Here is a 27,965-nt window from a genome sequence, read left to right on the forward strand (position 1 = left end):
ATGACTCTTCTCTAGTGGGGTTGCTGAAGGTTGAAGACACACAGGTGCCAATTGCCACTTCAACAGTGCATAGACGAGAATATCGCATCAACAGAGACTCTGTGATCCCCATTCATAAGCTTATCTGGCAATTGTAGAGGCAAGGAGTGATCAGCAGGACTCACTCACCCTTCAACAGTCCTATTTGGCCAGTGCGAAAGCCTGATGGCGAGTGGAGGCTGACAGTGGACTATCATGGCCTGAGTGAGGTTACACCGCCGCTCAGTGCTGCTGTACCAGACATGCTAGAACTTCAGTACAAGCTGGAGTCGAAAGCAGCCAGGTGGTGTGCTGCTAGTGACATTGCTCATGGCTTTTTCTCTATTCCTCTAGCACCAGAGTGGAGGCCACAGTTTGCTTTCACCTAGAGGGGAGTCCAGTATACCTGGAATCAACTGCCCCAGGGGTGGAAACACAGCTCAACCATTTGCCATGGACTGGTCCATGCTAGAAAAGGGTGGAGCTCCAGAACACCTGCAGTACATCAACGACATCATTGTGTGGGGTGACACACCAGAAGTCTTTGAGGAAGGTAAAGAGATCATCCAAATTCTTCTGGATGCTGGTTTTGCTGTAAAAAGAAGCAAGTTCAAGGGACCTTCATGGGAGATCCAGTTCCTGGGAGTTAGATGCCAAGATAGACGTTGTCAGATCCCAGTGGACAGGATTAACAAAATAACAGCTATGGCCCCACCAGCTAAACAAAAAAGACACTCAAACCTTTTTAGGGACTGTTGGTTTCTGGACAACGCATATTCCTGGTTACAGTCAAATGATGAAACCTCTTTATGAGGTGACCCAAAAGAAGAGTTGACTTTAAATGGGGTCCTGACATTTTGAGCACATTAAAAAGGAGATTGTGCAGGCAATGGCCCTTGGACCAGTTCAAACAGGGCCAGACATAAAAAATGTGCTGTACACTGCACCTGGGTATAACAGTCCTGCCTCGAGCCTCTGGCAGAAAGCACCAGGAGAGACTCAAGGTTGACCCCTGAGATTCTGGAGTCAGAGGTACAGAGGTTCCAAGGTCATCTACACGTCCACTGAAAAGAAAATATTTGCAGCATATGAAGGAGTTAGAGCCGCTTCAGAAGTGATCGGCACTGAAGCGCAGCTCCTCCTGGCTCCCCGATTGCCGGTACTGAGCTTCATGTTCCAAAGTAACCTTTCTCCTGTCCATCACGCCACTGATGCGACATGGAGTAAATGGACTGGTTTAATTACCCAGCAAGCTCGAGTAGAAAGGCCTAATTGTCCAGGTATTGTAGAAGTAACTACAAACCGGCCAGAAGGCACACACTTTGGAATGCCACCACAAGAAGTGGTGAGATGGGCTCAAGAAGCTCCACCATATGATCATCTACCAGAGACTGAGAAACCACTTGCTCTTTTCACCAATGGCTCCTGTCGTCTTGTAGGGAACCACCGGAAGTGGAAAGCTGCTGTGTGGAGTCCTACATGACTAGTTGCACAAGCAGCTGAAGGAGAAGGTGAATGAAATCAGTTTGCAGAGGTCAAACCATCCAGCTCGCTTTGGACATTGCTGAGCGAGAGGGGTGGCTGAGACTCTATCTCTACACTGACTCGTGGGTGGCAGCAAGTGCCTCGTGGGGTTGGCTAAAGCAGTGGCAGCAGAACAACTGGCAGCGAAAAGGTAAACCTATTTGGGTTTCCAAGCTGTGGAAGGACATTTTAGCTCAGATAGAGAAACTGGTTGTAAAATTGTGTCATGTAGATGCACATGTACCTCTGAGTCGAGCCACTGAGGAACATCAACACAGCCAACGAGCAGATGAGTCTGCTCAAGTGTTCCAAATAGACTTAGACTGGGAACACAAGGGTGAACTCTTTTTGGCTCAATGGGCCCATGACACTTCAGGTCATCAGGGCAGAGATGCAACGTACAGATGGGCTTGTGACCGAGGCGGGGACTTAACCATGGACGCTATTGTGCAGGTTATCCATGGCTGTGAGACATGCGCTGCAATTAAGCAGGCAAAACGGTTGAAACGTTTGTGGTATGAGGGGAGGCGGTCAATGCACAGGTATGGGGAGGCCTGGCAAATTGTCTCTATCACACTGCCTCATAGCCGCTAGGGCAAGCGCTATGTGCTTACAATGGTGGAAAAAAGTACAGGATGGTTGGAGACATATTCTGTGCCTCAAGCCACAGCCTGGAATACTATCCTGGGCCTTGAGAAGCCTATCTTGCGGAGACACGGTGTTGCAGGCCGGTATTGGGGGGCTACCGGCTGTCAGAATGTTTCTGCGACTTCCCCCCCCAGTGTGGGGAGGTTTATGAATATGACCGAGGGTCATACGTGGCATTCGCCTCTCACAGAGGAACGGCCACTGCGGGACTGTATCTTAGATGGTAGATTAGAATACCCTCCCACCACGCTCACAAATTGCTACTGAGACCAATGTTTAGTTTATTAATTAATCGGTTTATTAAGGGTCAACACAAATTAAGGGATCAAGGTTCAGGAGAGGTTGTCTAGGTGTATATTGGAAAAGGGATTCAAAGTTACTATGGTCTTATCAAATGCACACTCCGAGGAGGAGTGTAAAATCAATGGAGTGAAAGGGTAGGAGTTGAGCCCGGCAGGAAAGTTAGAGAGAGTGTGTGTGTGTGTGTGTATTTAACCTCCTTCCGTAGCGCGTGGTTCCCGGGATGCGGCTGGCAGGCTCGGCAGGAGATCCGTGGCGGGGCTGGTTTCCCGGTAACCGAGGCGACCCCTCCCAGCAGCAGCAGCTGCGGCAAGCACGGCCTTAGTCCCCGAAGTAGGTGGCGAATGCAGACTGGGCAAGCTCCTACTTTGGTCCGGTTTGGTTTAGGCTGGGCAGGCAGGGTCCCCGCGGAGCGGGCACAGGCGGCCCCCCCCCCCCGCCTTTTCCGCTTCTCCGGGCAGCGGTCGCGGGGCAGCCCCCCCTTCCCTCTCGGCTCCTCCGGACAGCGAGGCTGGCGTTCCAGGCAGGTCCAGGTACTGCAGCAGGGTCTCGTCCCGGTCAGGCAGAGAGCATCGGCCTGCGGATCTTGCCCTCTTTTATAGATCAGAAATCACTGTTAGAGAAAGTACCACTGTTCAAATTAGCCAATTAGCACCGGCCAGGTACGAGCTCTGTTAGAAGCAGTCTTTAACCTATTGTTCATTTTTCTGCCAGTTATTGTAACCCTTATGTTGTTTTCCTTGCTGTGGAGTTATCTGGTAGAGCAAGAGGCCTGTTCCAGTCTGTCCTTGGCTAAATCAGTAAAAAGACGCCACTCTTGCTTTGCTGTCTTGAAAGGTCTTATGTGGGGGGAGAGAAGATGGACCATTCCCCACACATGGTACTCCAGAAAGACTTGAGTCAGACAATGGGACTCATTTAAAAAACATTCTTGTGACTGACTGGGCTAAAGAGCATTGTATTGAGTGGATACACCATATCCCGTACCATGCACAAGCCTCAGGAAATATTGAAAGGTACAGTGGTCTGTTGAAGGCTACCCTCAAGGCAATGGGTGGAGGAACTTTTAAAATTGGGACAAAAATTGGCAAAGGCCACCTGGTTAATTAACACCAGGGGATTCATCAGTTGGGCTGGTCCTGCTCAGTCAGGCCTTCTACACACAGTAGATGGGAATAAAGTCCCTGTGGTATGTGAAAGTAATCTGTTAGGCAAAAGTGTTTGGGTTTTTCCTGCTTCGGGTAAACTTTTCCAGGTAGTTGCTTTTGCTCAGGGACCTGGACATACCTGGTGTGTGATGATGGAGGATGGAGAAGTACAATGTGTACCTCAAGATAATCTGACTCTGGGGGAGAATCCTGAATTTGACAGCTGGTAGAATATAGATCCTACTTGTAGTCTATATGGTATGGAATAATAGGGGGAAATTGGCTTCATGCTGGCTCAAACTAGGACAAGATGATACTTTGCTTTTACCAGCCTCCACCAGTTTAATCAAAGCAAGAGTATAAGCTGACAATGAAGAAATGTTTCTTTACATTATTTTGATAACAATATTTAAGGGTAGTACTGATGCAGCTATTCTGCTTCCAGCAGTCATCTTCCCTATGAACTAGGTCCTGGTTTGGGCCAGGATGAAGCCAATTTTCTTTTTACTGATTTTTTCTTTTCAGTGGACACTCTTCTAAGCAGCCCACTTGCTGAATTTAACAGCAAGTTTTCCAGCTAGTGGACTTATAATGCTCAAATGTTTATAGTTTATAGTTTTTTCTGAGAGACTGGAATGTTTATAGTTACTGCTGCTGAGAGACCAGGGCCGCTTTGCTCCACCTGTCGAATCTGCTGCTTTGGACACTTAAAGGAGCAGAAGGGTCACATTTACAACCCTCCTGTAGGGAAAGAGCGGACTAGATAGGTGACTAAAATAGGTCAAATGGAGTATTCCATCCCATACACATCATACTTGGTATAAATTGAGGGATCACAGAAGTCAAACCCTCTTTTGTCCATGGCTGGCATCCAAGAAGTATTCCATCTGTCCATATCCCTTGATCTCTAGACCCGTGCGTCCCTTACCCTTGTATCTCTACCCTCAGCTCCTGTTTGCCTTGCCGCTAAATCCAGAAGCGTTCTGAAACTTTTTCAGGACTGCCCTGCAGCTCAAGAGAGTGCCATGAGAGTTGCTGGGGGTGGGGCGATAGGTGTTTTGTATGCTCCTGCACATATTTCTACAGATTTTCTTTTACCACTACTATTTTATTAAAGCTGCCTCATTTAGTTCTCAATCCAGAAGCCTCTCTCCTTTTCCTCTCTCTCCTTTCCCTATTTGGGGGGGAGGGGGTGGGGATAGAGAGCATTACTGTAATTCGTTTAACTGCTGGCCCTGCATTAAACTGTGACAGCTGCTCATCAGTAAAATGGTCTAGTCCAGGTATGGCTGTTCCTCTCCAGAAGTCATGTCCTGTCCTCATGGCACAGTACTTGGCACAATCCTTTGGCTGACATTTACTGCAAAGACCTGTGTACCTATTCCCATGTCAACCTTTGTAGCAGGCTGTGCAGGGCAGTTTGCTCCAGGCACAGTGTATGGTCATACTATTATATTTAAAAATGGACCGTGCCCTGTATGCTTGCTGTGAATCTCACCATTATGGTGGGAAGTGGCCTGAGAGTGGAAGGCATGTCATTGGGGGAAATGGGATTTGGAGCCATCCTAGGAATGCCTTGAGTGATCTTACAAACAAACTACTCTGGAGGCCTGTCAGGGAAAGGATTTGGGTGTCCAGCCTTAAGAGGAGTCTCAGAACCTGTTTGGCATATGTGTGGTGTACACAATCAAGGAAACAGCAATTTGTCACTTCCAGTTATAGCTCAATATAGATGCAACCACTGCTTCTGAAAATTAAGTGCTTACTAGGCTGCAAGTTATCAAAAGGGAGAGACTTGCTGGTATGGTAATAGTATACTCACAGTGATTTAAAGAGGCTTTGTAGTTCCTGCAGTGTTCAATGGTATGTTTCAAGTCTATTTGTTACTTTTTAATATAAAAATAATTTGTTTACCTTTCTGAGACTCTAATTCAGTTCCTTGAATGACTGAAATAATTCAATTCTCATCTTTTGATATGGACCAATGATTCTTTTTGAAACTTAGCATGCAGCTGTAGCAGTCTTGATGAAATGCATGTTTATTCAGCCTGGTTCATTCTACTCTCTCCATATGCAAGTTCTGATACTTCCACTGGTGCTGGTGAAGGCATGACTTCAGCTTTGAGCTGTCTGCAAAGTGCAGGTTGTACTCATCATTTATTTAAATGTCTATTTCTGAGGGTTAAGTGTAAAAGCTGTTAACTGACAAATTATTATGTTAAATAAGGGGTTTGTGAGTTTTAAACTAGAAATTAAAGGAATAACAAGTGCCAAGCCCAGTAAAATAAGAAGTGCTTTCACGTGTAGAAGGCATGTCAAAATTAGTAAATCAGAGATGCAGGTGGACTTGGTTGATGGAGTGAGAAGTAGGAAGAGGGTGTGATAATTTCTGAAGACCTACAAGGAAGCAAATGGAAGTTTAAGCAAATAAAGAAGGCAATGAAAGAAAGCTAGTAAGAAGCATTACAAGGAGGGGTTGCTAAAGATTGTGGTGCCATGAGGAAACCTTATTTTGCTGCAGAAATATCTTAAAGACAAATTTCAAATGTCTTATAATAAGCAAGGAAGATATGTATTTGTCCTGGTTTGAGCCAGGATGAAGTGAATTTTCTCTTTGCTGATTTTTTTTTCCTTCAGTGCCTGTGGACTGATAACAACCAAGGACACTTCTGAAAGCGGGAGGGCTCATGTCTGCAGCCTCCCTCCCCTCATGGGGGAGCAGACTAGACTGAAGGCAGGATCAGCAAATCAGAATATTCCCTTCTTATAATATTTTCTCTATTTGGCTTTTGGTACAGGTTAAGACATTATGGAAGTCAAGCCTTTCGGTTTCCTCTAGTCTGCTTACTGTCCATTCTATTGCGCTCTCTTTTGGCTCTCTCTCTATTTTCCTCCATTTCTCTTCATAGCCGACATCGGAGGACCCCATCCATGCGCCTGGACACCCCCCTCCCCCTCCTTCAGCCGGAAGTCACCAGAAAGGAGAGTTGCTATGGTAGTCGCTGGGGGAGGAGGGAGGTGATTGGGTTTTGCACATCCCTATATGTATATATTCCCTTATCACCAATAATTAAAATTAATTTGTTTCACTTTTCAACCCAGAAAGTCTCTCTTTTTTTTTTTCCCTCTTTCCCTACCTTGGGGTAGGGGATCGAGAGCATTATTGTTATGGTTTGACTGCCAACCCTGGAGCCAAAAAGTGACAGTATTTCTTGTTTTGTTTTGTTTTGTTTTTTTCTGTTGTGAACAATCTGCTGAGAGACCTAGTCTTTAGAATAACAAAATTATGACTAGTTGAGTATTTTGTTTCAAAGTCAAAGATGATCTGAAAAGCATCAGTTAAACTTCATCTAAAATACAATTTTTTAAAACACTATCACTCTTTACTATGTAATTGCTGATTTATCTCAGTGGAAACACTTGATTAATTGATTCTATGATTTTGTCTTCCTTCTATTCCTTTTTAGGTTCCAAAATCCTCATCTGTCTCTATTGTCAAATGCCTCAGCTTTGTCTCTATTGCCAGGTATAGACCTGATATGGACCTTCATGCAGCCATTAGAGGAACTTTCATAGTTGGTGATAAATTCTTAGTGTGATTTTTCCTCTAATGCTTTGGCTCATTTGCCTACCCACAGACCTTGAGCAGAATGTGATAGCTGGGGGCATTGGAGGAGAGGCATTGCTTCCAGTTTTGACCTTTAAAAAAAGTACTAGGATTAAAGAGGTTAAAGCAAGTCCAGTGTTTATCTGTTTTTCTTCCTTTTAAAAATCAGGTTAACAATACACTATGTATATGTTCGTCACCGTTTGACTTAGGTCCGACAACAATGCTCTTGATCCCCTCCCCCTCCCACCCAGGTAGGGAAGGAGAGAGAGAAAAAGAGAGACTTGGCTGGATTGAAAACTAAACTACACAGCTTTAATCCAACACTAATGATATAAGAAAATATATACAATTATATACAGATATGTTCAGTGTGGGAAACTGTTCTTTTCTTCCCCACATAAGTCTAAACAAAATGTCTTTTAGCATCCTGACAGCCGGTAGCCCCCCAGTACCGGCTTGCGACAGTTCAGGTATGTGCAAGAGCCTCTCGCTTCCCCCCACCCCCAGCAACTCCCACCACACTCCCCTGAGCTGGAACAGTTCCGAGAAATCCCGGAGCTGCTGCTGGAGAAAGCAGAGAGTGATGAGGGTCAGGAGAGCTCGAGCCTAGGGGTCAACGGTGATGGATGGACAGAGTCCTCCCCGGATGCCGGCCATGGACGGAAGAGAAGGGAAGAAGAAGCAGGAAGGAAGTTGTCTTCTGTGATCCCTGACCTTCCTCTGAGCTTACGTAGATATATGGAATGGAACATCTCTGGCCAGTTTTGCTGTCTGTCTAACTCAGCCTCCTATGGGGGGGTCATAGATCTCCCTGTAGTGTCTGAGCCGGCAGAGTGAAGGTGCGACCTTGAAGGCCCAGCAGTTAGAAAAACATTCCAATGTCTTATCAGCCTAGCTAGAACAGAATGTTGGTAGTTAAAAGAAAGCTCACTGAAGGAAAAAAAAAATAGTAAAAAGGAAAATTGGCTTCATCCTGGCTCAAACCAGGACAATGCTCCAGGTACCTTTTTTTTTACTCTTTAGCTCAAGCAGCTCCACATTCACTGACATTATATAAAAAATTTTAGGCATATGAAGAGGGGATGAGACACAAGACAATTCTTGTCTTCTGAGTGCTTTTGTGTCTTTTGTGCCTGGTGATGTGGTCAGGGTCAAGGAGAGCTGTGAGAATGTTGTTCTTAATGTAAGTTATTGAGGGCAGAATCTGTTTGCTTGGTGTGCTCAAAGTATGCTAACTGAATTAGTGACCAACTTTATTTTGAATTTTGTGTGTCCTTTTTGCTTTTTGAAGAAATCTGAAATAATAGGTCAATCTTGTCTGTGTAGCATGTTAAACACTGCAATATCTTTGAGGTGTGTATATATGTGTGTATAGGTATATATGTAAAAACACTGATTAGAGCATGTCAAAATGAATGGGACCTTAAGGTCATGAAGGCAAGCAGGACAAAGAAGAGTATCAGAGACATATTTAGGGGACAGCTGTTCAAGGGACCCTTGTTCCTGCTGTTTTGTAGAGTTTCACCATCAGTGAGATGCCTGAACAGAAGTGTTGGTGAAATAGATTGGAAAAAAAGCGTATTTTCTAAGAGAGAGGGTGCCAAGGAAGAGTTGGTCAGGTCAAATGAATGACTTGCAATGAGGCAAAATGTTGGATCTGAGAAAAGGATTAAAGCAAGGTCACTTGGTTCCCTGTCTAAGACTCACTCCATTCTCCTGTGCTTGGGGGTGCCAGCACAAGCAGTGTCCTCTCCTGCTACCACCACTGTCCTGACAATAAACTCATGCTTGGCTTTTCCTGTGCTCTATGGAGAGTTGAAAGCTGGGCACTGATTTGTCCTGTACTTTGCAACTCTGCAAGCTTCCATGTTGTTGATGTTATTCAATTTGTGAGACTAATCTGTGCTGTGCTACAGTTAATTTTAAATCTATGCTGTGGAAAAAGTTCTTTACTCTTCTAAATTTTACCAATAACCACTATTCTTCACTGGTCTCTTATGAATGGGAAGCTCAGACAGAAGAGGAACAAGTATAAATGAACTTTCTCATTGTTCTTCATAGTTCTATTTTTTTATTTGGTAGGGGTTTTTTTGTTTAATAGGAAGAGCCTTAAATCCCCAGGTATGGTAATTCTAGCTCTTGTGATTTTATATGATGACTATAAGTTGTTAGTGCTGTCTGCAATTGTCTTGCAGTGCGTGCTTGTAGGATACTCTTATGTCTTTCTTCTCTCTCTTCCCTCTCTGGAACATCTTATGTATGGGCTTCCTGACCATTTAGTTGAGATTAGCATGTATACAGTGGTTAATTTTTTCCCCAAATGGACTACTTTATAGGATCACATGCTCATCCACATTAGTGGGCGTGCCAAAACGTTATCTGAAGGAATCCAATTTAAATAGTCTTTTCTACCCTACATTTTGAAGTTATCTGCTTTTCTGACTTGGATTCTGTATCATACAGAAACTTTTATTCATTGATACAAATAATCATAAATAGATATTTTTCTACTAATGAAAGTCGATTGCTGACTTCTATATAAAAAATAGTTGTTCTTTGGGGAGAGGGGTTTAAGCTTGGGTTTTTAAGGTATGCAAATACAGTGCAACTATTCCCCCTCCTGCATGAATAACTCAAATTTCAACTACCCTGTCACGGTTTGACTCAGGATCGGCAATTAAACCAGAGACAACAATGCTCTCGATCCCCTCTGACCCAGGTAAGGAAGGAGAGAGAGAATGAGAGAGAGACACTCTGGACTGAAAACTAAACTACACAGCTTTAATTAAACACTAGTGATAAAAGAAAATATGTACAATTATATACAAATGTGTTCAGGAATGTGCAAAACTTTATCACCTCCCCCACCCCCAGCAACTCCCACAGCACTCTCCTTAGCTGTGAACAGTCCTGAAAAAGTTCCAGAGCACTGCTGGAGAGAGTGTAGAATTATGAGGGTCAAAGGATGCACAGCCTAGGGGTTGACGGTGATGGATGGACGGAGTCCTCCCCGGACGCTGGCCATGGACGGAAGAGAAGGGGAAGAAGAGAGAAGGAAGGAAGTTGTCTTCTGTGATCGCTGACCTTCCTCTGAGCTTATGTATATATATGGAATGGAATAACTCTGGCCAATTTTGCTGTCTGTGTAATTCAGCCTCCCCTATGGGGGGTGTGGGGGGGTCATAGATATCCTGGTAGTGCCTGAGCCAGCAGAGCAAAGACGCCACCTTGAAGTCCTGGCAATACCATAAACATTCCAATGCTATCAGTCCACTAACTGGAATACTTGCTGCTAGTTAAAAGAGAGCTTACTGAAGGAAAAAGTAAAACAAACCACAGTAAAAGGGAAATTGGCTTAATCCTGGCTCAAACCAGGGCATAGTCTTTATAGGGACATTGACATTTGTGGTGGGTTCATCTTGGCTGGCTGCCAGGTGTCCATCAAGCTGCTCTATTACTCCCCCTCCCCAACTGGACAGGGGAGAGAAAATATGAAAAAAGGCTTGTGAGTCGAGATAAGGACAGGGAGATCACTCACCAATTACCATCATGGGCAAAATGGACTCAAGAAAATTATTGCCAATCAAATCAGAGTAGGATGAGAAAATAAAACCAAATCTTAAAACACCTTCCCCCCATCCCTCCCTTCTTCCTGGGCTCAACTTCACTCACAAATTCTTTACCTCCTCCCTTTGAGAAGCACAGAGGAATGGAAAATTTGGGTTGTAGTCAGTTCATCATGTGTTGTCTCTGATGCTACTTCCTCCTCATGCTCTTCCCCTACTCCAGCATGGGTCCCACCTATGGCCTGCAGTCCTCCAAGAACTGCTCCAGTGTGGGTTCTTTCCATGGGGTGCAGTCCTTCAGGAACAGACTTCTCCAGTGTGGGTACCCCATGGAGTCACAAGTCCTGGCAGAAAACTTGCTCTTGTGTGGGCTTCTCTCCATGGGGACCACGCGTGTGGCCAGGAGCCTTCTCCAGTGTGGGCTGTCCACAGGGTCACAGCCTCCTTCAGGTGCATCCACCTGCTCTGGCATGGGGTCCTCCATGGGCAGCAGGTAGATATCTGCTCCACTGTAGACCTCCATGGGCTGCAGGGGGACAACCTGCTTCACCATGGTCTTCACCAGGGGAATCTCTGCTCCAGTGCCCAGAGCACCTCCTCCCCCTCCTTCACTGACCTTGGTGTCTGCAGGGTTGTTTCTCTCACATATTCTCACTCATCTCTTCCAGCTGCTGTTGTGCAGCAGGTTTTTCCCCTTCTTGAATATATCATAGAGGTGCTATCACCATTGCTGATTGGCTCAGCTTTGGCCAGCAGCAGGTCTGTCTTGGAGCTGGCTCTTTCAGACATGGTAAAAACTTCTGGCATCTTCTCGCAGAAGCCACCCCTGTAGCCCCTCTTCTACTAAAACCTTGCCATGTAAACTCAATACAACATTTCAAAGATAACAGGTTTCTGATAATTTTATCAAGATAAAGAGCCAAGTTGAAACAACTTTATTGGAGTGCTTGTTGAGAGAGCAAGCGCTCAACTCCTAATAGTCACAGGGGAATCTGTTGGGTCAGATATTCTGCCTCAAAAGCCAGGAAGGTTTCAGGTGGAAGTTTGCTTTTGTTAGACACTGGAGGTTCAACTGCAACTTAAAAATTGGTCTAAAACTAATTTCTATTAATTCTGCTATTTGTACAAATATGTAAAACAAAACAAACAAAAAAAAATCACCCACCACTTGGTAAAAAAGAGGACAAGGAATTGCCAGCATCACCAACAACTCCTTATTAAGTGTGGGACTGTGTGATATGCTGTCTCTTTAGGATGATACAAAGTGATGCAGGTATAACATTGGATGAATATGAAGTTCTCTGTCACATTTCCATTGGAATGGGTACCATGGTATTTCTGTTACATCTTTATTCTCTCTTCTTTTTCTGTTTTCCACAGGACTATCTCCCTCCCTTAATCCCTGTACTCAGATTGTGGGGTTTTTTTTACATTGATTTGTAATTACCCAGGTGATAATTTAAGGATGTCATGGCCAAAACCAAATGCATAATTGTCTGCCTTCACTAGAAGTAATACCATTGCTCTGGACTCTTTTCCTGCAATATATTTTCCAGGGACTTCTATACAAACCAGTCACAGAATGATTACCAATAGTTAAGAACTTTTACAATTTGGACAGTTACTTAGAACATATTGTGAATTCCCATTCACATGACTAAAGCTACCAAGTAAATTTGAATTCTAAAACCAGCTATGACTCAGTCCTTTGAACATTAGTGTTACCATTGTGCAGTTTGACTAAGGGTGGAATCCAGCAGTATCTGCTTATTTATATACCCTTTAATGTTAGAAGCCATTTTATCAATTCAGTGAGGGATTTGCCATTGTCTTCTAAAGTTATTTAACATCCAAGGAACTTTAAAAATCTAGTGTTTGAATAATTTTCCGGTATTTTCAATATTTTCAAAGTCTGATCTTTACTTTCATAGGATTATAAATGTTTCAAACCATACTCTGTACTTCTACTCTCTTTGAAACTTCCTTGTTTATGTGTAAGATTAGAGCTAATGAGCAAAAATCAACTGTGGATTAAACATAGATGCTGTCATGTGGGCAAAGATGGAGGAGAAGAGACAGAGTTTACTGGCTGGGGTTTGAACCTTCTGTCATAATAGTCTCTCAGGGCAGGATAAAATGGTGTGGAATTCACTCAGTTAGCAGATCAGGACCAGGCCCCAATAAGGTTTGACAGACAGATGAAGTAGGGCACAGCAGGATGATGTGTCATGCAGCTGGAGCTTGCAGTTGGTGTATCTGGTGTGGCCCATGTTCACAGTCTGATGCAAATACTGATCTCAGGGAAATTACCAGGTGCTGGTTGCTGAGATTCATTCCTATAAAATCATAGAATGTATTGGGTTGGAAGGGACCTCTAAAGGTCATCTAGTCTAACCCCCCTACAATAAGCAGGGACATCTCTAACAAGAACAGATTGCTCAGAGCCCCATCAAGCCTGACCTTGAATGTCTCCAGGGATGGGACCTCCGCTACCTCTCTAGGCAAGCTGTTCCAGTGATCCACCACGCTCATATTAAAGAACTTTTTCCTAATTTCCAACCTAAATCTATCCTTTTCTAGCTTAAAACCATTATTCCTTGTCCTATTGTTACATGCTCTTATGAATAGGTCTTCCCCAGCCTTCTTATAGGCTCCTTTCAGGTATTGGAAGGTCGCTATAAGGTCCCCCTGGAGTCTTCTCTTCTTCAGGCTGAACAACCCCAACTTCCTCAGCCTGTCTTCATAAGAGAGGTGCTCCAGCCCTCTGATCATTTTCATGGCCCTCCTCTGGACACACTCCAAGAGGTCCACGTCCTTGTTGTGTTGGGGGCTCCAGAGCTGGACACAGTACTTCAGGTGAAGTCTCACGAGAGTGGAATAGAGGGGCAGAATCACCTCCCTTGACCTGCTGGCCACACTTCTTTTGATGCAGCCCAGGATGTGGTTGGTGGGTTCTGGGCTGCAATTGCATATTGGTGACTCATGTCCAGCTTTTGGTCCACTAGTTCCCCCAGGTCTTTTTCCACATGGCTGCTCTCTGGCATCTTTCCCCAGCCTGTATTGATATCTCTGGTTGCCCCAGCCCAGGTGCAGGACCCTGCACTTGGCCTTGTTGAACCTCATGAGGTTCACCTGGGCCCACTTCTCCAGCTTGTCCAGGTCCCTCTTATCTATGTAAGCTCAGAGGAAGGTCAGAGATCACAGAAGAGAACTTCCTTCCTTCTTTTTCTTCCCTTCTCTTCCGTCCATGGTCAGCATCCGGGGAGGACTCCGTCCATCCATCACTGTCAACCCTTAGGCTCGAGCTCTCCTGACCCTCATAACTCTGTGCTTTCTCCAGCAGCAGTCCAGAATTCTTCGGGAATGTTCGTAGCTAAGGAACCTGAGTCAAATGGTGACATCAGGGGTCAGTACTGGGACCAGTGCTGTTCAACATCTTTGTTGGAGACATGGACAGAGGAAATGAGTGTATCCTCAGCAAGTTTGTTGACAATACCAAACTGTCTGGTGTGGTTGACACACTAGAGGGAAGGGATGCCATCCAGAGGAACCTTGACAGGTAGGAGAGGTGGGCCAGTGCCAACCTCATGAAGTTCAACAAGGCCAAGTGCAAGGCCCTGCACCTTGGTTGGGGCAATCCCAGGCACAAATACAGGCTGGGGGGAGAATGGCTGGAGAGCAGCCCTGAGGAGGACTTGGGGGTGGTAGTAGATGAGAAGCTCAACACGAGCTGCCAGTGTGCGTTCGCAGCCCAGAGGGCCAACTACATCCTGGGCTGCATCAAAATAGTCATAGCCAGCAGGTTGAGGGAAGGGATTCTGCCCTTCTACTCTGCTCTTGTGAGACTGCACCTGGAATACTGCATACAGCTCTGGAGCCCTCATGACAGGAAAGACATGGAGATTTTGGAGAGGGCCACAAAGATGATCAAAGGGCTGGAGCACCTCTGCTACAATGATAGGCTGAGAGAATTGGGGCTATTCAGCCTGGAGAAGAGAAGGCTTCAGGGAGACCTTATAGCAGCCTTCCAGTACCTAAAGAAGGCCTACAGGAAAGATGAGGAGAGTTTTCACCAGAGAGTATAGCAATAGGACAAGAGGTAATGTTTTTAAACTGAAAGAAGGTAGATTTAGGTTAGATATTAGGAAGAAATTCTTCATCATGAGGGTAGTAAGGCACTGGAATGGATTGCCCAGGGAGGTTGTGGATGTCCCCTCCCTGGAGGTGTTCAAGGCCAGGTTGGATGAGGCTTTGTGCAGCCTGGTCTAGTGTGAGTTGTCCCTGCTCATAGCAGGGAGATTTGAACCTGATCTTTAAGGTCCTTTCCAACCTTAACCATTCTATCATTCTATGATTGATGGATCCCCTGGTGTTAACTAACCAGGTAGCTTTTGCTAAATGTCCATACCAATTTTTAAACGTCCCAGCACCCATTACTTTCAGTATAGTCTTCAGTAGTCCAGTGCACCATTTAACAGCAGCTGATGCGTGTGTCCTGGTTTGAGCCAGGATGAAGCTAATTTTGCTCTTACTGATTTTTTTTTTTCCTTCACTCTCTTTTAACTAGCAGCAATTTTTCCAGCTAGTGAACTGATAATGCTGAGATACCAAGGTTGCTTTGCTTTGCTGCCTTAGATGCTGCCCGAAGCAGAAGAGTCATATCTACAGCCCTCCCGTAGGAAGGAGTGGACTAGATGGACAGCAAAATTGGCCAGAGGTATTCCATTCCATATATCTAGATAAGCTCGGTGTAAGGTCAGAGATCATGGAAGACAACTTCCTTCTTCTTCTTCCCTTCTCTTCCATCCATCGCCGGTGTCCGGGGAGGACTCCGTCCATCCATCACCGTTGATTCCTAAGGTCACGCATTCCTGACCCTCATAACTCTACCCTCAGCTCCTGTCTGCTCTGCATTATAGAGGATGTGATATATCCACTTGATACCATGCTCTTCAGCCCAGGTGTCTATAAGGCTGTTTCAGAAACGAATCTCGTTGTCTGGTTCAATTCTTTCTGGGGTGCTGTGTTGCTACAAGACTTGCTTTTCAAGGCACAGAATAGTGTTAAGGGCAGTGGCATGAGGCATATGTTTCCAACCATCTGGTGGTGGCTTCCACCAAAGTAAGCACATGGTGTTTGCCTCAGTGTGTTTGTGGATGTGAGATATAGTCAATTTACCAGGCCTCCTCATACTTATATTTCAATCAACACCCTCCATACTACAGAGGTTTTAACAGTTTGGCTTGTTTAATTGTGGCACACGTTTCGCATTCATGGATGACTTGTGCAATAGTGTCCATGGTCAAGTCCACCCCTGGGTCACAACCCCATCTATATGTTGCATCTCTTCCTTGATGGCCTGAAGTATCATGGGCCCACTGAAACTGGGGTTTCCTATTCTAGCCTACTGAGTGATCAATACAACCCACTTACTCCACGTCACATCAGTTGCATGCTATGTGGAGGGAGTCTTCCCTTTAAACATCCAGTTCAACAGTGGCAATTGGGGCACCAGGAGGAGCTGTGCTGCAATGCCAATTACTTCCAAAGCAGCTCAAACTCCTTCATAGGTTGCCTCTATCCCTTTTTCAATTGGCATGCAGCAGGCCCCTGATCCTCTATATCCTTGCCTCCAAATCCCTAGGAGTCAACTTTGAGTTTTCCCTGGTGCCTTTTGCCAGAGGCTTCTGGAAAGGCCATTCTCCCTGGCTGTGATGTATAGCCAATTTTTTTACATCTTGTCCTGCTCAGACTGGCACAAGGGCTACTACATGAACAATCTCCTGTTTAATTTCATAGAATCATAGAATGCTTTCAGTTGGAAGGGACATTAAAGATCATCTAGTTCCAACCTCCCTGCATGGGCAGGGACACCTCCCATTAGATCAGGTTGCTCAGGGCCCCAACCAACCTGGCTTGAACACTTTTAGAATCACAGAATCATCCTGGTTGGAAAGGACCCTGAAGATCATCAAGTCCAACCATAACCTAAATCCATGAACCATAACCTAATCTACCTGTTCAGTGCTTAAATCATGTCCCTAAGCACCACATCTATATTTCTTTACAACACTTCCAGGGATGGTGACTCCACCACCTCTCTGGGCAGCCTGTTCCAGTGTCCAACCACTCCTACAGTAAAGAAATTCTTTCTAACATCTAGTCTAAACCTCCCCTGGTGCAGTTTCAGGCCATTTCCTCTCATCCTGTCATTATTCACTTGAGAGAAGAGGCCAACTCCCACCTCCCTACAACCTGCTTTCAGGTAGAGCAATGAGGTCTCCCCTCAGTCTCCTCTTCTTCAAACTAAACAATCCCAGTTCCTTCAGCCTCTCCTCATAGGACTTATTCTCCAGACCTTTCACCAGCTTGGTAGCCCTCCTCTGAACACGCTCCAGCAACTTGACATCCTTTTTGTGGTAAGGGGCCCAGAACTACACACAGTACTCCAGGTGTGGCCTCACCAATGCCATATACAGGGCACGATCACTTCTCTACTCGGGCTGGCCACACTATTCCTGATGCAGGCCAGGATGCTGTTGGCCTTCTGGGCCACCTGGGCACGCTATTGGCTCATGTTAAGTCAGCTGTCAACCAGCACCCCCAGGTCCTTCTCCATCACAGAGCTTTCCAACTACTCATCCCCAAGCCTGTAGTTTTGAATAGGGTTGTTATGACCAAAGTGCAGGACCTGGCACTTGGCCTTGTTAAACCTCAAACAACTGACCTTGGCTCATCGATCCAGTCTGTTCAGATCCCTCTGCAGAGCCTTCCTACCCTCAAGCAAATCAACAATTCCTCCCAGCTTAGTGTCATCTGCAAACATACTTAGGAAGCACTCAATCCCCTCATACAGCTCATTAATAAAAATATTGAACAAGACTGGACCCAAAACTGAGCCCTGGGAGACACTACTGGGGACTGGCTGCCAGCTAGATCCAACCCCATTCACTACAACTCTCTGGGCTCAGCCAGCCAGCCAGTTTGTTACCCAGTGGAGAGTGTACCTGTCTATGCCATGTGCCACCAGCTTCTCTAGGAGAATGCTGTAGGAGATGGTGTCAAAGGCTTTACCAAAGCCTAGATAGACAATGTCCACAGCTCTTCCCTCATCCACCATGTGGGTCATCTGATCATAGAAAGAGATCAGGTTAGTCAAGCAGGACCTGCCTTTACTGAAGCCATGCTGGCTGGGCCTGATCTTGTGATTGTCTTGCACTTGCCATGTGAGCGCACTCAAGATGAGCCTATGATTTTGCCTGGTGTCACCGTTTGACTCAGGTTCGACAACAATGCTCTCGATCCCCTCCACCTCCCACCCAGGTAGGGAAGGAGAGAGAGAAAAAGAGAGAGACTTGGCTGGATTGAAAACTAAACTACACAGCTTTAATTCAACACTAATGATATAAGAAAATATATACAATTATATACAAATATGTTGAGATACGTGAAAAAGCCTCTCGACTCCCCCCACCCCCAGCAACTCCCACAGCACTCTCCTTAGCTGCAAACAGTCCCAAAAAATTCCGGACTGCTGCCAGAGAAAGCACAGAGTTATGAGGGTCAGGAGAGCTCGAACCTGGGGGTCAACAGTGATGAATGGACGGAGTCCTCCCCAGACACCAGCCATGGATGGAAGAGAAGGGAAGAAGCAGGAAGGAAGTTTTCTGTGATCTCTGACCTTCCTCTGAGCTTACGTAGATATATGGAATGGAATATCTCTGGCCAATTTTGCTGTCTGTCTAATTCAGCCTCCTACGGGGGGGGGTCATAGATCTCCTGGTAGTGTCTGAGCTGGCAGAGTAAAGGTGTGACCTCAAAGATGCAGAAGTTAGAAAAACATTCTTCTCTTATCAGCCTTAGTTAGAAGGCTCTGTGACAAGTTAAAAGAAAGTTTCCTGAAAGAAATTAAATCAATAAAAGGAAAATTTGCTTCATCCTGGCTCAAACCAGGACATTCCACCCCTTATGCCATACCATATATTACATATAGGCTCTATATTTTACCAGCTGTCAAATTAAGGATTCTCTCCCACTCAGATTACCTTGAGGTACACATTGTACTTCTCCATCCTCCATCATCACACACCAGGTATGTCCAGGTCCCTGAGCAAAAGCAACACCTCAGACAGTTTTACCTTTGTGTGAAGCAGAATAAACCCAAAGGTTTCTTTCACATACCACAGGGACTTTATCCCCATCTGCAGTATGTAAAAGGTCTGACTGAGCAGGACCAGCCCGATTGATGGATCCCCTGGTATTAACTCACCAGGTGGCCTTTGCCAAATTTTTATCCCAGTTTTTGAAAGTTCCACCACTAATTGCCTTCAGGGTAGCATTTAACAGACCACTGTACCTTTCAATTTTCCCTGAGGCTTGTGCATAGTATGGGATAGGGTATATCCACTCAATACCATGCTCTTTAGCCCAGTCAGTCACAAGACTATTTTTGACATGAGTCGCATTGCCTGACTCAATTCTTTCTGGAGTACCATGTCTCCACAGGATTTGCTTATCAAGGCCCAGGATAGTATTCCGGGCTGGGGCATGAGGTACAGAATATGTTTCCAACTATCCTGTACTTGTTTCCACCATTGTAAGCACATAGCGCTTACCCTGGCGGCTCTGAGGCAGTGTGATGTAGTCAATTTGCCAGGCCTCTCCATACCTGTACTTTGACCACCTCCCCTCATACCACAAAGGTTTCAACCGTTTTGCCTGCTTAATTGCAGCGCATGTCTCACAGTCACGGATAACCTGCACAATAGCGTCCATGGTTAAGTCCCCGCCTCGGTCACAAGCCTATCTGTACGTTGCATCTCTGCCCTGATGACCTGAAGTGTCATGGGCCCATCGAGCCAGAAAGAGCTCACCCTTGTGTTCCCAGTCCAAGTCTATTTGGAACACTTGAGCAGCCTCATCTGCTCGTTGGTTGTGTCATTGTTCCTCAGTGGCTCGACTCAGAGGTACGTGTGCATCTACATGACACAATTTTACAGCCACTTTCTCTATCAGAGCTGCAATGTCATTTTACAGCTCAGTAACAGACATAGGTTTACCTTTTCGCTGCCAATTGTCCTGCTGCCACTGCTTTAGCCAACCCCACAAGGCATTTGCTGTCATCCACGAGTCAGTGTAGAGATAGAGTCTCGGCCACCCCTCTTGCTCAGCAATGTCCAAAGCCAGCTGGATGGCTTTTACCTCTGCAAACTGACTCAACTCACCTTCTCCTTCAGCTGCTTGTGCGACTACTCGTGTAGGACTCCACACGGCAAGATGATAGGACCCATTGGTGAAAAGGGCAAATTGTTTCTCAGTCTCTGGTAGATGATCATATGGTGGAGCTTCTTGAGCCCGTCTCACCACTTCTTGTGGTGGCATTCCAAAGTGTGTGCCTTCTGGCCAGTTTGTAATTGCTTCTACAATACCTGGACCATTAGGTCTTCGTATTCAAGCTCACTGGGTGATTAAAGCAGTCCATTTGCTCCAAGTCGCGTTGGTGGCATGATGGATAGGATAAAGGTAAGGTTACTCTGAAACATGAAGCTCAGTAGTGGCAATCGGGGCAACCAGAGGAGCTGCGCTTCAGTGCCGATCACTTCCGAAGCGGCTCTAGCTCCTTCATATGCTGCAAGCATTTTCTTCTGAGTCATCGTGTAGTTGGCCTCGGAACCTCTGCATCTCTGGCTCCAGAATCCTAAGGGTTGAGCTCAAGTCTCTTCTGGTGCTTTCTGCCAGAGGCTCCAGGTAGGACGGTTCAAACTGGTCCAAGGGCTATTGCCTGCACCATCTCATTTTTAATCTGCTCAAAAGCTTTCTGTTGGTCAGGACCCCATTTCAAATCACTCTTCTTTCGGGTCACCTCATAGAGAGGTTTCACAATTTCACTGTAACATGGAATATGTATTCTCCAGAAACCAACAGTCCCTAAAAAGGTTTGAGTGTCCTTTTTAGTAGATGGTGGGGCCATAGCTGTTATTTTGTTAATCACATCCATTGGGATCTGGTGACATCCATCTTGCCACCTGATTCCCAGGAACCGGATCTCTCATGAAGGTCCCTTGTCCTTGCTTCTTTTTACTGTAAAACCAGCATCCAGAAGAATTTGGATGATATTTTTACCTTTCTCAAATACTTCTTCTGGTGTGTCACCCCACACAAGGATGTCATCGACGTACTGTAGGTGTTCTGGAGCTCTGCCCTTCTCCAGTGCAGCGTGGATCAGTCCATGGCAAATGGTTGAGCTGTGTTTCCACCCCTGGGGCAGTATATTCCAGGTGTACTGGACTCCCCTCCAGGTGAAAGCAAACTGTGTCTTGCACTCTGGTGCTAGAGGAACAGAGAAAAATAGATAAGAGACTCCTACTCCCCTTATCTAAGGCATACAGCATATCTTGGCCTTCTGTTTTCTGCTTAAAAGCCTTAACCCTTATTTACCCAATTCAACCCCTGTCCTTATTTCACCATGTATTGAGAATTTAATTATTTCATGGTCGCTAAGCCCATGACAGCCTTCCACCTCTACATCTCCCACCTCTCCTTCCCTGTTAGTGAACAGCAGATCCAGCAAAGCACCTCCCCTGGTAGGCTCGCTTACCAGCTGTTTTAGGAAGTCGTTTTCCATACACTTGAGGAACCTCCTAGCCTACCTGCTTGCAGCTGAGTTATTGTTCCAGCAGATGTCTGGTAGGTTGAAGTCCCCCGCAAGAACTAGGGCTGGTGATTTTGAGACTTCTGCCAGCTGCATGAAAAATGTTTCATCTGCTTCCTCATCCTGGTTGTGTGGTGTGTAGCAGACTCCCAACAGGATATCTGCCTTCCCCCTCATCTTTACCCGTAAACACTCCACATTGTCATCACTATCATTGAGCTCTATACAATCAAAGCACCCCACAATGTATAGAGCCATCCCACCTCCTCTCCTTCCTTGCCTATCCCTTCTAAAGAGCTTGTTGCCATCTGTTGAAGCATTCCAGGCCTGAGTTCCATCCCACCATGTTTCTGTGATGGCAACTAGGTCATAGTTATCTTGCCGCACAAGGGCTTCCATCTCCTCCTCTTTGTTTCCCATGCTGCGTGCATTGGTGTAAATGCACTTGAGCTGGGTTATCAGTTTAATCCCTGACATGGGCACACCACCCTTAGGCTCATCTCTAGTGAGCCTGGTTTTATCCCCCACCCTCTTCCAACCTAGTTTAAAGCCCTATCAAAGAGCCCCGCCAATCCCTGCGTGAGAATCCTTCTTCCCTTTTTTTTCCCTAACGCAAGTAATCTTAATGTGTGGGGCTGGCCGAGTCACCCCAGGCAACCCTCTGGATGGACCTTCATCTACTTCCTCCTTTGTCTGGCCCTCCAGTTCCAGAGCCCCGTACCTGTTGTGCAAGAGCAACTGGTAAGGTGAGGGAGGCTGGGAGGGGGTTTGCCTGCCTCCCTGAGCAGGGACCTGCTTCCATTCCCCTTGTCTCTTAGCTCTTCTCCTACTGCCTGGTGGCAGGAGGGGAGGGGATCCTCAGCTTGAGGAGCCTCTGTCTGCTGCCTTTGCCCCAGAGTGTGGCTCCACCAGTCTGCCTCCCTCTCACACTCCCTGATACTTCTCTACCTTTCCAATTTCTCCTCCAGTTCTGCCACTCGGCTGAGCAGATCATTCACCTGCTCACACCGCACACAAGCATCCTCTGTGCTGTCCTCCAGCACCAGTGCCAGGCTCAGGCACTCCCTGCAGTCGGACACTTGGACAGCTACATGTTTGTGAGGGAGTTCCATTTGGGTCTCCACATTCCCCCTAGCAACGGCTTTTGAACACATGTTCACGATGATATATATATATACACACACGTACATACACACTGCCTGATATATGTAACTGCCTGTAAATATACTGCCTCATTAACTGATAATCAACTAGCTAACTGCTAGTTGCTAACTGCCTAATGATTCTCGCTGCCACACCTCAGCTCTTCTCTCCCCTCCCTAGGTCGTAGCTCCTCAGCGCCCTGCCGCTCACCCTGCCTGGACAAACTGCTGTGCGAACTGCCGTGCCACACCTCATAGATGTGCCATGCCCCTGTTTGCCATGCTCTGGGTTGCTCATGCTCCCTAGGGGCATTTAAATCTCCCACACAGCTCCTGGCCATGCCCGATTGGCTGCCGCAGAATTCCTGGTCCTGTTGGGTCTCGGGCTGTGAGTGGGGGGCCCTGAGCTCAGGAACTCCGCTGCACAGCGCGATCAAACCCACTCCTCAGGCTTACCTCAGTCACTGCCGCCACTGTTGTTGTCGCTGCCTCACTTCCAGGGATGGGACTTCCACAACTTCCCTGGGCAACCTGTTCCAGTGTCTCACCACCCTCACACTAAAGAATTTCTTCCTAATGTCTAGCCTCAAACTCCCCTTTTCCAGTTTTGATCCATTACCTCCTGTCCTCTCACTACAAGCCCTTGTAAAAAGTTGCTCCCCAGCTTTCCTGTAGGCTCCCTTCAGGCACTGAAAGGCCGCTATAAGGTCTCCCCAGAGCCTTCTCTTCTCCAGCCCCAACTCTTTCAGCCTGTCTTTGTAGGACAGGTGCTCCAGCCCTCCAATCATCTTCATGGCTCTTCTCTGGACTTTCTCCATAAGCTCCATGTTCTTCTTATGCTGGGGGCTCCAGAATTGGATACAGTACTCCAGGTGGGGTCTCACAAGAGCCAAGTAAAGGGGGAGAATCACCTCCCTTGACCTGCTGGCCACACTTCTTTTGATGTAGCCCAGGAAACATGGATTTCTGGGCTGCTTGTCATTACTCAGGGCCACATTTAAAATAATTCTTTTTCCACATCACTTCACATAGAGGGCTCACAATCTGACTGTATTCTGGAATATGCATTCACCAGAAATCCACAATGCCCAAGAATATTTGTATCTTGTTTTTATTAGTTGGTGGAGACATGGCTATTATTTTGTTAATCGTGTCTATCAGGATCTGGCAACACCCATGTCACAACCCTGATGGGCAACCCAGATTAGACCCCCTTGCTTTCTAAACTCCTTCTCAGAGAGGAGCCTAGGTGTGGCTGGATCCCACCTTAGTCTCAGACCTGGCCCTTCCAGGGAGAGTGATTAAAATGTCATTGAGGACAGTTGACTGTTCAATACCCCTTGATCGGATTAAGGTGAAACGACACTCAAGGTCTTGTTTCCGAGAAATCCTCACAAAGAACTTAATAGAGCAACGAGTCACTTTTAAGCAGGTATTCTTTACTGCACACCAGGTGAATGGGGGATTTTTCCTCCTAGCACGCACACAAGGCTGGCTTTGTTCCCACAGTATATACAATTCAGATATGCATATTCATTAGAAACCCAGGATTCCTTTTACATATTCATGATTTTCTGAGAAATCATTATCATACTGTCCCACCTACACACGCACATGCACTTTTGGCTCTCAGTGGTCTTGAAGACCTCTGGTCATTGTTTACTTCATCATCTTCACCACTGTGTCCTTTTGGTGAACTCAGCCAAAGAGCCCAGTCCTTGCTAGTCTTGCTTGCTGAGGCATCCTGTTCCCGTGATTAATTGCTGTTCTTGCTTGCCATGGCAACTTGTTCCTATGATTAAGTTCCATTATCTTTAGAGCTACATTCTTGTGGTTATCTACACAGAGCTTATCTCAGCACTACTATCTTCTAGGCTAAGCATCTCACAAACTACACATGTTAGAACAACCCTGTTTCAGTCTGTATTTGAATATTAGGTTTAATTAAAACTATAGAAGGAATACTGATACTTCAATTATTATCTCAGGCTGCATGATCATAAAGGCTGATTATTTAGATCACAAAATCATAATACATATATGTTCAAGCTGCACAACCTGAGAAAAACTGTGGTTTACTAAATGATTTAGGAAGGAAGAGAGAGAGAGAATAGGAGAGAAAAAGTTAGAGAGAGAGATAACAGAGAATCACCAGTCCTGGATCCAGCATTGGGCCAGCCAACAGGGAAGGACTGGTGTCAGTGAAGCTCCCAAAGGCCACCATCACAGCTCCTCCTTTTATAGGCCTGTTTCGCTTAGGCAATTGTTTCACAGTGATGAGTAAGCGTGGTTGAGACATATAGCCATTGAGCAACTGGAGTGGACCTCTGCCCCCTTGGCTCCTCCATCTGTTATCTCTATCATTGTCTCCATATGCAGGCCATTATTTCCATAGGCAGGCCATTATTTCCATAGGCACCAGGCAGTCCTTTTGTTTCATTCAAGGGCTTACAATGGTGTTTCAACACCACTTCCCACAATTGTTACTGAGGGCTGGTCCCTTACAGCCCATCTTGCCATATATATCCTCAAAAATTGATTTATTGAGCAGGTCCCTTGACCTTGCCTCTTTTGAGGGCAAAACCAGTTTTCAGAAGAATTTTAATCACTTTCTCCACTTCCTCAAAAACTTCTTCCACTGTATTGTTCCATATGATGATGTCATCAATATATTGCAAATGTTTGGGAGCTCTACTGTTTTCTAGCACAGACTGAATCAGTCTATGGCAGATAGTAAGGCTGTGTTTCCACCCCTGGGGCAGCTGATTCCAGATGTAATGGACACCCCTCCAGGTGAATGCAAACTGTCACCTTCACTCCACTGCCAATGGAATACAGAAAAACACATTGGCAATATCAATTGTGGCATACCACTTGGCTGCCTTTGACTTCAAATCATATTGAGTCTGGCACAGCAGCACTCAGTGGTGGTGCAACTTCATTCAAGCCACAATAGTCCAGTTTCAGTCTCCACTCTCCATTGGAATTCCACACTGGCCCAATGGGACTATAAAAGGGTGAGCATGTCTTGCTGATCACTCCTTGGTTCTCCAGTTGAGGAATCAGCTTATGAATGGAGATCAGGGGGTCTCAATTAGTACGGTAATGTTGCCAGTGCACCATTGTAGTAGCAATGGGCACCTTTTGTTCCCATGTGTGTGTGTCTGTTGTGAATATATGGGTCTGAGCAGCTCACATGGACTAGCCCTCCATTGCCATTACTCATATCTCATAAATAAGGATCTAAAGCCCATCTATGCCATCTGGGGGGCTGCCCACTGAAAACTAAAGCAGCACATTTCCTGGAAGAGCCCCTTTTGTCAACATTTTACCTTCCAACTCACACATGCATGCTTGCAAAAAAAAAAAAAAAAAAAAAAAAAAAAAAGGTGGGTTTACCATCCCATTATCCCATTTTCTTATGTATTCTCCATGGGCATGCGAGGAAACCCACAGGGTGCCTCATGATTTGTACCATCTCTCTCAAGCAGGCCTTTCAGGGGAACGCTTTCTCCCAATGGCCAAGACATTCATCAGTACAGGTAGGAAATAAAACCAATCCTCTACCTGGGACAGGTTTTCAACCACCTCACTGGGCAGTTCTGTGGATTTGTCAGACCATTTATTCCACAACAGAGATGCCAGCCCATGGGGAGGAAGAGAGATTGTCTGCATATTGATGCATTCAAGCATCCATGTCACCCACTGTTGATGCCTCATCTTCTTTCCAGCTAAATTATGCTAATGGATTGGGCATACAATGGTGACACAGTCAGTATCCACTTGTTCCAAATGGGTCTGGTAACTGAATGCATCTGGCTCTACTGGTGTCTGCAGATTTCTCAGGTCACCAAAAATCAGATCTTGCACAGCTATTTCCCTTATATTCTTAACATCTCTCTCAATGGTTGTTCACTTGCCTGGGTGGTATACAATGTCATCCATAAAGGGATACCTGTTCTTCGCATTCAACAAGAATAATCTCCAGAGAGTTAGGGGCTGTACCTCTTTTGCAAGACTCCTGTCAATACCCACTTCTCATCAGTCTCAACTGCTTGGCTTCTCTACCCTCTAAGTCCAAACCATCAGCTCTGTTATCCCAGCATCAGAGCAAAAAGCTTGCTGCAGCTTTAAAAACAAGCCAAGGAGTGTATTTTTTTTAGACTGTAGCCAGGCATTGGGAGAAAGCTGTAGTCTTGGTATGCTGTCATTTTGAAAAAGCAAAAAGGTCTTTGTCCTTTATCCTGAGGTGTCATGATTTAATGCTGGGCCGGCACTTAAGCGAATGACAGATTACTCTCTATTAACCTCCCTCCCCTGCTAGGGAAGGGAGAGAGAATAAGGGAGATAGATTTATGGGTTGGAAACTGAACTACACAGCTTTAATGAAACAGTAGTGATGAAAAGGAAAATAATGAAATATATACAAATATATACAAAAGCACTATCACTCCCCCCCATAACACTCACATCACCACTGAGGCTGGAAGGCAGGCCCTGGAAAAGTCCCAGACTCAACTCCTGGAGTCAGTGGCAGACAGGAGCTGGGATGGCGATCAAAGACAGACAGATGGAATTCTCCCAGGAAACCGACCATGGACAAAGAGAGCTTGACCCTTGCATTCCCTCAAATTTATATCCAGTATGATGTGTATGGGATGGAATACTTTGTTTGGTCAATTTTGATCATGTGTCTGGTCCGCTCCTCCCCAAAGGAGGCTCGCAGGTGTGACCCCTTTATTCCCTTCTGGTTTCAAAGCATAAGATGTTTTTTCAGAACCAAGCAGTGGCCTCGGTTCTATATACCATTCTCTAGCCGTAACTATAAACATTGATCGTTATTAGTCCTAGAAGCAGACGCTGACTGAGAAACATGCCATTAAGTTCAGCAACTGCAGCTACTTAGAAGGGACTTAACTGAAAAGTAAAATAACTAAAAAGAAAATTAGTTCTATCCTGGCTCAAACCAGGACATGAGGATAATAAGCAAATGCCTGAGAGATCATGCAGGGGATTTGTCTGATATGGGTAGAAATCACCTTGGATGACAGATATCATAGAGGCTCAGAACTCACTGTATGCAAAATTGCTACCTGCAAAAACCTTTGTGTGATGCCTACCAAGAGAGTTTGCAGTCCTTAGGACTGACAGAACATGTGTGATGAGCGTGAAGGCTGCCATGTGGCAGCGTGTGATGTGCCCATCCTTGTTTCCCATCCCCTTGCCACAGGCACTCAAGAGATGACAGTCAGTGCCCACCTGTGGCTTTTTTTTTTTCCTTTGCTCCAGTCCCCATGTCTCTTTTATTCTCCAGTCCCAATCCTGCTCTTTTCTTGTGCTTGCACAGGGAAGTCTCTG

The 27,965-nt window shown here is 45.8% G+C and overlaps 1 protein-coding gene across 1 annotated transcript in view; it reads right to left on the reverse strand.

Moving 5' to 3' along the window:
- Positions 1 to 1,860: 1,860 nt before the first annotated feature.
- Positions 1,861 to 27,965, reverse strand: part of LOC127395142 (junction-mediating and -regulatory protein-like) — a 129,377-nt gene continuing 103,272 nt past the window's right edge. Inside the window, exons 4-5 of the mRNA XM_051641611.1 lie at positions 2,951 to 3,083; positions 1,861 to 1,865 (exon numbers count right to left, since the gene is read on the reverse strand). Of these exons, the coding sequence (XP_051497571.1) occupies positions 1,861 to 1,865; positions 2,951 to 3,083 (138 nt within the window). The remainder of the gene's footprint in view (positions 1,866 to 2,950; positions 3,084 to 27,965) is intronic.

The sequence above is a fragment of the Apus apus genome, chromosome W (genome assembly GCF_020740795.1).
Source record: "Apus apus isolate bApuApu2 chromosome W, bApuApu2.pri.cur, whole genome shotgun sequence".
Taxonomy (NCBI): domain Eukaryota; kingdom Metazoa; phylum Chordata; class Aves; order Apodiformes; family Apodidae; genus Apus; species Apus apus.